This window comes from Choristoneura fumiferana, chromosome 10 (assembly GCF_025370935.1).
Source record: "Choristoneura fumiferana chromosome 10, NRCan_CFum_1, whole genome shotgun sequence".
NCBI classification, from domain to species: domain Eukaryota; kingdom Metazoa; phylum Arthropoda; class Insecta; order Lepidoptera; family Tortricidae; genus Choristoneura; species Choristoneura fumiferana.
In genome coordinates, this window is record NC_133481.1 from 3,294,423 (window position 1) to 3,307,168 (window position 12,746).

At 38.7% G+C, this 12,746-nt stretch overlaps 1 protein-coding gene across 1 annotated transcript in view; it reads left to right on the forward strand.

Moving 5' to 3' along the window:
• toc (toucan) overlaps window positions 1-12,746 on the forward strand; it is a 131,738-nt gene that overhangs the window by 113,529 nt on the left and 5,463 nt on the right. The window contains exons 6-7 of the mRNA XM_074093062.1: window positions 11,032-11,195; window positions 12,442-12,574. Of these exons, the coding sequence (XP_073949163.1) occupies window positions 11,032-11,195; window positions 12,442-12,574 (297 nt within the window). The remainder of the gene's footprint in view (window positions 1-11,031; window positions 11,196-12,441; window positions 12,575-12,746) is intronic.

Sequence of the window (12,746 nt, forward strand, 5' to 3'; positions counted from 1 at the left end):
GGGCCATGACCGCTCCTTCCAAATAATTACCCTAACCTCACTAGGGAATCTATGATAATTTAATAATTAAAATTCTCATCTGAATAGCGCGACACTGGCGGCAGATGACCCTTACAGCACTGCGGGCTTGCCACGGCCCCCTGACATACAAACAAACCTAATATTAGACTTGTGATTCTCACTACACGCTAGACGAAAACCGACTGTATTATTAGATCGTCATGTGTTCGAAATATTCGGTTGATCTATTGACTGCAGCCGCAATCCGATGAATAAAAATAAAGGAGTGTTATTTACGTTTTTGTAAGCATGCAGCGGCTGAAGGTATTGAATTGTTTATGTATAGAGACCGTATTGTATGTAATTTTGTATATTTATAAATGCATTTGCATATTGGCCTCATTTTCATCGGTTTTACTGTCTATACCTATCTTGATTTAACTTTTTAAATTTAATCACATCTTTCATTTGTTTTTTATTTGTCTTGTGTGCTTGGTCTCTATTGTCTATCACTATTTAACTTTTGTAGAGTTTAAAGCGAAAATAAACTTTCAATGATGTTTTAATAATAATAATAATAAGCGTTTATTGCAGGCCAGGGTCCATAGATTGTTAGTAACATGCAATCTTATTTAAAAGGGTTAGTAATACAATTAAATAAAATTATCATCAAAATTACTAATTAAAATCAAAATAAAATACAGTCATAAATACAATCAAAATTAAAATTTATTTTTCGAATATTCTAATTCAAATGCTTATATGAGTAAATGCCGCCCTTGGAAGCCATTTGAATGGAATTCCAGTGCTTAGCCATTGAACTAGCTGGGTTATCCGTCACCGCGGCTAGGAGGCTGTTGGGCCGCCGCGCACACGGCGCATCAGGGGTTTATGCAGTATCAGATTGTCTAATTTAATTTAATTTATTATTTTGATGTCAGTGTTTATTTAGGCTATGTTTGAACATTTAACGCCACATTTCATTCATTTATCAGCAATGCAGTCGATTCACTAATTCACCAGAAAGCATTTGTACGATTTGAGAATCGATTTTTAACTGAGTGTGCTACTGATGTTTATCGAATAATTTATTTTAAGTCAATATATTCTTAAAAAATAAATAAATAAATATCACGGGACAATTCACACCAATTGACCTAGTCCTAAAGTAAGCTTAGCAAAGCTTGTGTTATGGGTACTAAGCAACGGATAAATATAATTATATAGATAGATACATACTTAAATACATAGTAAACACCCAAGACCCGAGAACAAACATTCGTATTTTTCATACAAATATCTGCCCCGACACGGGAATCGAACCCGGGACCTCAAGCTTCGTAGTCAGGTTCTCTAACCACTAGGCCATCTGGTCGTCTAAATTCTTCAATATTACTTAATAAAAAAATAAATAATTCTTAATAGAATGAACGTGGTCGTCAGATGAGCATCAGCGAACCTTTATAGACGACTTTCTTGGGAAAATAGTGTGGTGTTTTCCCCCTTACCTTCTGATGCTGGAGTCAGGAGTTCGTAGATGACAATAGAAAACGCTGCTGCTCACAGAGGCGTCTCTAGCCCATGGAGCGCCCGTGTGTAATCATTACTTTAGCGTCTTCTAGTAAGCGTGCGGTCAAAATAGGATAGGGATTTACTGAGCTCTTTTTAACCCCCGACGCAAAAAGAGGGGTGTTTTAAATTTGACCACTATGTGTGTCTGTCACTGGCACCGTAGCTCTTAAACGGGTGGGCCGATTTGAATGCGGTTTTTTTATTTGAAAGTAGGTTTTCGGTCGGTGTAGCTGTTTTTGAGATATTGAACTTTGAAGTGACAAAGTTTCCAAATTTTTGTTGGTTAGGTTATTACATGGCCATGGGGTCGAGTTATAACGCCCGGTGCCAAGTTCGTTGAAAGAGCCGAGCCCCCTAGCACCGCTGCGCCCGCGTGCAACGCACACCCTGCACCATCATAGGTAACGCCGCCTCACCCACTTTCATATTATTATTAGGTCCCTTAGTCGCCTTTTACGATACCCACTGGAAGGGTTCGTCCTATTCCAAAACTAAGCACGGCACGGACTATCAAATTCTTAATACACTAGCGATAAGGCTTACGTAGGAAAATCTCTATACACCTGTGTGTTCTGTACTGCATAGGTAGGTCCAGTCAAGGTCATAAATAAGTGATCGATTTTGTACGTTGTCGCTTTCAGTCGGTACACAATTTCGTATGGCTTTTCAAACATGATGTTAAAATGACAAGGTACAAAAGTGATCTCTTATTTATGTATTGGTGTATACATGTTCTGGTGTTCAATAGAGTCATTGTATTTTTGTATTGTATACATTTGATTAAAGACTGGATCCCACTTCAGTCAGATAATAAAAAATATCACTTATGCGTTGGAAAACACAATGTTCCGTGCACCGTGACGACAACGGTTACTTTCACGCGAAGCGGACGATTGCTATTATGTCTTCCACACCGCTAGCATGCGTCGCACTGCAGCCGCCATGTGTTAATTTCGCCGTTTTCTTGGAATAGGAAGCGAATGTTTGTTTTATGTGTCAATCAATGGCGAAATATCGATGATTTCTAATTTTGTAGGAGTCAGGAAAAAGTGTTAATGTTTCGATGGCAGCGGTCATATAAGAAAGCACTCGGGTAATTTACGAATTCTCCATTTTCATTATGATTGTGTATCCCACTGATACCAGTTAGGTATACACTGATATTGTGTATACCTAACTGCGACAGTTTGTAAGTCTTTATGTTTGTTACTTTTCACGTTTAAACCTAAATTCGGTCTACAGATAGTTTGAGTCCCTTAAAAGGACACAGGATAGTTTTCATCCAGAAAATTCATATGTAGTTCCTGCGGGATAGCGATAAACGAATTCTACGCGGCTTGAGTCACGGGCAACAGCTAGTCTCATATAACTGTACTCATTACTACTAATATTATAAATACGGTAGTGATTTCGTATGTTTGTTCAGCCACCACAACCACCACCAGCACCACCCTTGCAGTGTAGTCTATCTAGCGGGAGGCCTGCCAACGCTTCGTCTTCCATTTCGCGGTCTCCACTCGAGGATATTTCTCCCCCAACGGTTATCTGTTCTTCGAGCCATGTGGCCCGACACCCCAACTTGCATATTCTTCGAGCTATATCGGTGATTGTAGGTACAATCAAAGAAACTGAATCGCGTACATTTTCACTACAAATTGCATACCATCTGCTAAAGAAAACATCATAAAATCGTGTTTCAATTTCCTCCATTGTACGTAGGTACTAGCCTCTTAAAGTACATATTCCTCAAATGCTACTTACTAAATGGTATCGATACAGTATCGCGAGGTATATCTCACCAAAGTCATCCATAATCCTTCCCTATTACACAAAGTGAACGGCTCGGTAACCCAACGGTATCCATGCATGGTTAATAACTTATTCCGAAGGCGATGGGGTATTCACGGCTTGCCAACCCAAGCCCCGTTAGCCGCAGGCGATGATAGCGACAAAACAGCTAATGGTGATGACCTACAGTCATCAGGGTAATGATAAAACTGGGCTCAAGCAATTGACTTGTCGAAAAACTATAGTATACTGTTAACTATCTAATAATTTTGATGCCACGTCTGTTGAGAATCTATCCTTAGTGCCTTGAGTAGTCATAACTTTTTGTTGTGACTGCCATTTTTGATTGCTGTAGATATTCACATTGTCATCCAATCTACACCATTTTAACTATATTGAATACTGGGAATGATTGAAACTTGACTTTCAAGATTTTAATCCAATAAAAAGTTGTTATGCTGAAAAACATTACGAGTTAATGATCAACACTGAAATTTGCACGTCAGTGTCGTGTAAGTTTTTTTACTCAAAATGATTAATTTGATATGTGTCTCATTGTACAAGTTCTCACAGTAAGATTCTTCACGAATCCCCTTGTCAAGCAATGCGATGTCGCTGTTATTTTTTCTGTAAAAGAGTTCCACTGTGGGACACCAATCAGCTGTCTCGATTTTAACCATTACTTTGCTTAGAACGCAGTTTTGTTTATACCTAAGCTTCGTGTACCCATTGCGTATTCAACTTGTGTCTGCGAACGATGCATTTCCTAATTCGTAAAAAGGGCTAACAATAGTTTGAATAGACGGGGCTCGTCGCTTGCGCTTAATAGGGTTGCCGATTAATTTGCAGGTTCACAGTATTTAATGTTTTGATTGTTTCACTACACCAGCGTTTACCAACTTCAAGGGCGGGCCCTAACACGTCTTTAACAGAGTCCGCGTGGAACCCTAAATAAATTTTGACTTCTAATTCTCATATAAATCATTTAAATTTTGAAGTTTTCTTGTACATGAATAACATTTTCCAATTCCAATCTTAGTTTTCCTAAAAAGTCTCCCATTTACAATTACACTTTAGTTTACTATACCGTTCGGAACTCGAACCAAAAGATCGGTTTTCTTTTTCTTGCTCATTTGAATCTTCAAGAAAACTAAGAAAATCGACGAGTGCCGAGAGACACTAACATTCTAGTCGTACTGTAGGTGCAGTGGTATTTTCAGTCGCCATTCATATTCATATTAATTCATTGCGATTTTGTTCATTTGTACAATTAAATCCCGTGTGGTGTCGGGTTAGAATTACTCCTCTCCATTTCTTCCGTGGATGTCGTAAGAGCGACTGAGGATATAGGTTAATATACCGTAGGCGGCAGGCTAGAACCTGTCACTATTGTACCGCTTTTGTCAAACTTAAAACTTAAAATTGCTAAAAGTGGCTCCGAAGCAGTAACGTTCGGGTGCTCTGCCTACCCTATTGGGAATACAGCGGTGATGTTTGTGTGTGTGTGTGTGTGTATGTGTGTATGTGTACAATTAAACATGCCAGTTGGTACATGATACCCTATCAGGGCACTGCAATTTTCTTACATTATAAACAGTTTTATTTCCTATAGCAACTTTCTTTACCCCACCACCAGCCCTATCGTGTTAATTTGTCGCGTCACCAGCTCAATTGAAGCCCACGCGCCGCCTGCGCCCGCGCCGCTGACCCTCTCTGACCGTTCACCAAATTACTATTGAGACATCATCCGCAATTATTTCCTTTGGAACACCAATGAGATGAATGCTTGTGAGCCCAAAGAACCATTTCAACACTTACTAAGTATGGCTACAACAAGTTGCCGACCGATTATTCTGTTTCGGTATCTAGAATTAAAAAAAACTTTAATCCTCAGGCTCAAGAGTCTAGCTTTTAAAACTTTACGTTATCTAAGGCATCATAGCCAAGGCAGGTTTATAAGATCCTACGCCGTAGGTGATTAGTTGATTCGTACGAAGAAGAAGAAGATGAAGTAAGATTCGACGCGCAGTTTTAAGAGGATAATACGAGTATGAAAATTAACTAATACGCTCTTATTCAAGTTAATCGCACGGTATTTGTAATTAATACAGGTATCACATTTTTGCACGTAAGCGCTTAGTCGTCTTAATTACATTGAAATAAAAAACTATTTATTGGTGTTAGTTGTAATATAGCTACTTTCTAATTATGCAATAATTCATATTTTCTTTGAATGATAAATATAATTTTCAACTAAGCCGGCTAGTGTCGGACGCTTTGGTTGTTATGTATTTAAAATAATTAGAAAAATTATATACAAGGGATGAAAAAGGGTACTTACATCGTTTCTCCATACATAAAAAAATCAAAGTTTTATAAACGATGTTTTTACTTGAGTCAACATAAACATACATAGGGCGTTTTAGCAAGTTTTAGCCAAAAACAGAATAATATTGACCACAAGTGGGTTCTCTTGGGCAACATGAAAGGCTATTTAAGTTTCTAGATCGGTTAAAATTATTCAACATAAATACCAAAGGTTTCTAAATAAGTATAATTATTAATTATTTCTGAGGGTCGGGAAAAAAATCTTGTCGTTTCGTTTTATTTCTCCTGTTTCCTGTAGTGAAGACGTTCTAAATTAACTTTACGATAATGTATTTAATTAATTCTTACCATATTTATATAAAACACAACTTTACAAGAGTACATGTGGTACATTCACAGCGTAGCGTGAAAAAATATCTGACACGTCCTATCGGCTCTACTAGATATTTATGCACGCTCTGTTGTGTCAGATATTGATGGTGGTGACTATTAAGTACTTATTTATTGATATGACTTTTTTTTAATAACATTTCCTCCACACATTCGCCTCGTTTATAGCGTGAATAATCGAGAACACCCGCATTGAAAGTATTCGAAAAACGTAACCGTAACTGCTCGCTCCATTATCAAAACGGTTCAGTGGTTACGTTATTAAATTGTTTATGAACTTGCTATCGTGTGGCGGAAATGGGCGGCGTCCAATGCCGCCCAGGGCGCTGATGCGTGAGCGCTGAGCGTACAAGAAACGGCAATGGGCTGTGAACTATTCCTATGCAGATGAAACGCAAAGTGATGAAAGCGGACTTTGTATCCAATTAATAACGGCTACTTTGATAGTACCAGGCTCTCAGGAGTTCAGTAGAGATGTGATGGGAAATTGCGGATGATTAATTTCATGTTAGCCCTGGTTTGTTCACGCTTTTGCAATCGCTCCGGTATTATAGATGTCTATGGGTAACTTATGATTGAATAGCTATTGCTTTTGGCAACACTGACAAAATAGCGAGCCGCACGTTGAGTAAAACTGGTCTGAGTGAAGTTATACTGTACTGATAAACACGTGCAAACGAAAGATAAGCAATACCCGCTAACCCATATGATAATTATTCAAATTGTACGTGTTAAAAATGTTTGGGCGTCGTTAACAGGTGCGTCGTGTACTATTACGTGTACTGAATAGTAATATGTCATCGATTTCACTTCGCACCCTAAGTTTAATACGTACAGTCAGCTAAAGTAGCTGTTTCTTCTGTACCTTACATATAGCCTCTTGCGTAACGTAAATCAGAATTGTGTTTTTCATAACGCCTCATTCTTTTTTGCACTTTTTCTAGGGTTCCGTACCCGAAGGGTCTAAACGGAGCCCTATTGCTGTCACTCATGAGTCCCTCCGTCCGTCCGTCCGTCCGTTTGTCACATAGGTTTTACAGCCAAACGGTAGAGCAACAATCTTAATTTTTTAACTTTCCATTTTCAATAAATCATGTAAAAAACATTAGTCAAATTACAAATTATTAAAACTACGACCTAGTCAAATAACTCGCCCCTCGCCATTCCCGGCACAAAGGTGCCCATAACGCTCGCGGCATTTCCACGTTGGATAGCTATGGACAGCCTTTGCACCAGAAACGACTCGGAGCGAGGGTCCTCCCCTTTTTGCCTGAGTCGACGGCCCAAATCACCCACAAAACGCTTTGCATCCGCTCCCCAGCAGCCCGCCGTCTCCACCGCCAAGGGAACGAATATATACCCTTTTTTAACTGTATTAAGTATCTTGTTAATCCAAAGCTGTACGTAACGTAAAAATTGACAAAAAATAAGGGAGGGTCATAATAAAAAAAGAGGGGCGAGAAAAAAAATGCTTGACATACCCCATCGATAAAGTAAAGTATAAAAGTGAACAACGACTTTTAACTCTGACTGTACTCAGGTAAACTGTCTTGAGCAGTGAAGGGATTGCTTCCGTTGACGAAAGTTCAATGATCTCATTGGCAAATTAAAATTGGTGATTGGTTATTAAAGTCAATGAAGGCACTAATATCTACATAAATAAATACTTAGTTACTTTATTTATTTACGTAACTGACTAACCTTTAATATGGACGGTGCCGCGGTGATATGAGAAATATTAAGTTTAAGAAAAGTATCAACGTAGTGGGTTCATTGAAAATTAGTCCAATCCTATCGATGATTGATAGGAAAAGTACAAACAATTGTTGTTTATAATTGCCTATATAAAATACAAATGACATGTCTTCGACTACAGGGCTGCAAATTTATTTGACCCGACGAAGACGTCGCTGTCGAAGAAACTGAATTCCGTACCAAGCTTTTCCCTGCAAATGTCACATTGGCATTCCATACATCAGCCCAAGTAATCATCGCGAAATTTGATTATGGCAAAGTTCCATCCTCAATCCTCATGCGTGGTTCAGTTTTCTCTATTATATTGGAGGTGTTCAAAGTTAGCGCTACCTCTAAACGGGTATTAAAATGATTGCAGCCCAATGACTGTATGGTCTAAGGCTCTGGCACAGGCATTTGCATTCACCATCTCTTTGTTACAAGCTTTTATTTAGTCTGTCTGTCTGTAGTCAAATCTTGCAAGTTAAGTTCGACCAACTTCCAGTAGTCTGATCGACTTGAACTTTGGCATCTTTGGCATACTTCTGTAAATTGCGTGACAATGCAGAAATCTGGTAGTGACATTCTTGTAGACAGCCAGGATTGTCTCCGCAGGACGGAACTCTTCAACGGTTAATGACATTGATTTGAAATTTGGTATGGAAATGTAGTTTGGGTGACAATGCACGTAAAGTCGACAAAAACTACAGTCAGCAAAATAAGCTTGTGTTAAAATGTTTTTTTTTCACAAAACTTATTATACTTGTGATTCCGAGTGCGTTAGACAATAAAGCTCCAGGTTGAACCGGTAACTCCAGTTGCATATCAATAAGTTTACATATAGTGCTACTGCCCTAAGTTCTTCTATATTTATCTGTGATAGCTTGTTCGATTTACCTACTAATTTAAATAGAGGTCAGCGAATTCTTGTTTCACACAGATTATTGACGAGTTTTAACATACAAAAATAACACGCACCCACTTAAAGTTGTATAATCCATGTCATTATAACGACGCCTTATGTCATTATAAGGCGTCGGTTTAATCACCCATTACGAAGATTACTCGTTATGTAATACGGTGATTAAATGAAAAAAAAAACAGCAATTGATATCAATTTTTATTGGTGGCGCTTTTTTGTATCGTGTTACATGCATGTCAGCGTAGCATGCACAAGATTTGAATACGTTATGTTAATAGTGAGTTTTTGTGCATTTAGGGTTCTGTACCTCAAAAGAAAAAACTTTTAATAGGATTAATGTAAACCTAAAACCTGTATAAACCTATGTTTTGACAAATAAATTCTGATTCTGATCACTTCATTATTTGTCAGTCGGTTAGTATTCTTTTTCTCAGAAACGTGTGTAGGTCAAGCTGAAATTAATAACAGGTACCTACTTAGATCTGTAATGACTTAAAGCTGTGAAAAAACTAAGTTTTCTAAGGTCGAACGAACAAAGATATACGGTACTTCCAGTTCACGCAGAATTATGAAATTCGGCTAGCACACACATAACACACAAATAAAGGGAAAAATCAGAAAAATCACTGATTCACCTACTTGAATGAATGAATGAATGGAGAATGAATATTTATTCACAGAACATATGGTACATATACATAAGGTAGGTACATTATTATAGCGATCCGCAATATGTTCGGCCATCAGGCATGTGAAAATTAGTCTAGAAAGGAATTAACCCTTAACTAAAATAACCCTTAAATTAAATATTTTGTTATTTAACTAGAGTTTCGTCTTGGAAATAGCGTTCTATCTATGGTGTCGATGTTTACTATTAAGAATGTGTTAACATCTTGAGAAAAAAGCCGAAGAATGTCAAAAAGGCAACGCGAAAATACTAACAGCTAGCTATTCAAACTGAGTAGACGAGCTATCGATTTTTTCTCATTACAGAGCGCGTCATTGTTTTTTCTGCGCGTGAGAACCAGGTTGTGTAACAAACTAAGGAAACTAGCGACGTGTATTAGCATACAGTGGAAACAATTTCAACGATGAACACTCCCGTTTCATGATTGTAATCCGATAAGTTCGTAATGATTCTGTAATGGCTGTTTGTGTAATTAAATTACGAATGCGCAACTTTTTTTAATTTAGTGTTTGTTCTTTTCTACGGTTAAATGATTTCGAGTTACGCATAAAGTGATGTTTTGCACAGAAATAATAATAAGGAATAGAAATAGGCGAAGCACTGATGTGGCTTAAAAACCATTATTTTTTAGATTCAAATGCTCAAAAAAGACCTACAGAGGATGTCTAAATGTATCAGCAAAATAAAAACAAGTTTTCTTTTGCTGATTGTACCTACGTGTTTTTTTCAACCAAACTACATTTCCATAGGCCAATAATGTAGATCTGGAAGGAACATACAATTTTAAGCGTCTTATTTTTAATTGTTTGGGTTTCCCTCGGCTATAGTTATCTCTTGTCTTTGTTTATAATAGTGATGAGCTGATGACACCAGTTGTATGGGAATTATGTAATGCATGTGTACAATAGTGAATTGTGGTGCAAATCTAAATAAACTGGTTTACACGAATGCCCCGTGGGATGTGAATAGTGTGATTAATGGTGGAGCAAGTTCTGTTCCTCCTGTGATGATTGATACAACTCGGAAAGTAATACTTTTTAGGAGAGTTATTTTAAAATTGAATTTATTGATTCTGTTCGAATAACATTTATATACACGACATAAAAATTTTTTTTTGTTATTTTATAAATACAGCATTAGCTCATAATATCTAATGATAATTATAACACATAAATAAAATAACGGGAATATCGATTTCTTTACATTTGTATTTGTCTAGGCAAGGAGGAACACAAAAACTAGTTTCAATTAGATTAGAATGAAAATTAAAATAAAATTTTCTTCGTCGTTTCAAGAGCTAAGAACACGATAATTGTTAGATGAAAAAATCGATAATATTATATTTTTCGATTTAAAAATCAAGGCTTGCTTTATTATGATAAAAAGGTTGCCTGGAAGAGATCGCTCTTAAGCGATAAGGCCGCCTATTGCTCACCTTGTAATTTTAATAATTTGTTTTCTGTATCGCTTACTATAACAATAAAGTCTTGTATTGTATTGTATTGTATGATTGGTGGAAATCATAGGAACTAAAGACGTCATATCAGCCAATTGCTTGATTTTGTATTAGTTCTGTGGTTATAACATGTTGTGTTTGTTGTTGTTACAGAGCCCGCGCGCGTGACAGCGGCGGTGGTCCCGCGCGGCAAGCGCGCCCCGACACCGGCGCGCGCGCCGCCCGCCGCGCCGCGCGAGTCGCAGGCCGCCGCGCTCGCGCACGCCGCCAAGGGCGTCGAGGCTTTGGGGGTGCTCGTGCAGTATCTGGTCTTCCGGGTAAGTGTATTAGTGTATAAATCATTATAAAGCTGCGTTTCAACCAGAATCAGAGATGTGAGAGGATTTGTTGCGAGGAATGTGTATTTCGTGACCAATAGAAACATTTCATTTACCTCACACCGAGCTGTTTCCAATGAGGACTATCGTTTTTTGTCTTTCTAGACAATAGTCGCCATTTCTAGATGGCGCCACTGTTGCGTGAGGTTTTTAAGTGTGGCTTTCAAAGTCTGTTATTACGGGTGTGAAAACAAAGCTTACATTAAAATCATATTTAATACACCTTAAAACCGTACCATAAAAATATCGAGCAACTACAGTGTTGCGTAGTCCCGTTTTGTTCGGAAAAAAAGGAGGACAAAAGTTTCCGAAAGACAAAACTATCTCAAAACACAGACATTTATTGCCCCGTAACGTTTAATTGGCATAATTAATTTCAGGTAATGCAAAATATTCACAAAATTATTCTAATTATAAATAAACCCGCGTAGCTCACCCAAAAACTATGAGATTTGACATTTGGGAGACCTCACGCTACACTAGCGCCTCTAGCGGCGAATTTATACGAGATAGCCCTCATTCGTTCATGGAAAAGCACATTTCTCGAACATCTCTGGTGGTAATTAACGCAGCCTAAACATCATATCAGGGGTCAAGGAAGAAACTAATGGGGATAAAAAAAAGACTGACCCAAGCCCCCACGGAGTCTAATAGGATAATGTAGGCCCTCTCCTGGTTTTCTAGCAAATGGCTGATGCAAGACTGAGGATAGATAAGTAACCTCTCCAACCCTGTCCTCCCCGTAGTAAGTTTCAGGGAGTTGGAAACGTGAAACCGGGTTTTTTGACCAGTGAGAATCCGGCATTGTTTGGGACCTTTCTTCCCAGTTGTCAGTTTCCCGACTGCACGCCCCCATTTCCTATAAAGGACCTAATTTTAAATTAGGAAAACTAAAAAAAGTAAACAAAAGCAAGGATAGCGTCTTTGGCCCTTAAGGCGACTCGACCCAAAAAAAACATATCAGCATTATCAGTCATAGGGCTTTGGCGTCCACTGTCCCCATAGACTTCCAGTTGCTTCGGTTGGAAGAGAACTGCATCCATGAACCTGCGGCTTTAACTAGGTCATCCATCCATTTCGTATGCTGCCTGTGTCGAACCACGGCCTGCATTCGAGAACTTTTCAGCCCCAACAACTAGTCATCTGTGGAGTTGCCTCATCTAATTGCCTGAATTACCTATTCCAGCTGGACGCTCTAAATGGCGGCTCCTGGCGCGTGGAGGCGGAGCGGTGGCGCGGCGTGGCCGCAGCCGAACGCACTAGCGCTGCACGCGCAGACCACGACAGGCAGCAACGCGCGCAGAAAGACCTAGACACCAGTAAGTACTTGATCACCCTTAGAATAGTCGCCATAACATTGATGGCGTAATAAGTCTTGTATTCAATTAGACATGAGGACATACGTAGAAGGGTCACCGGTATAGCCAAGCCAATTAGCTTCGATGAAGTGGCAATGCGCAGGCCTTACGGAGAACATGTCCGCATTAGCGA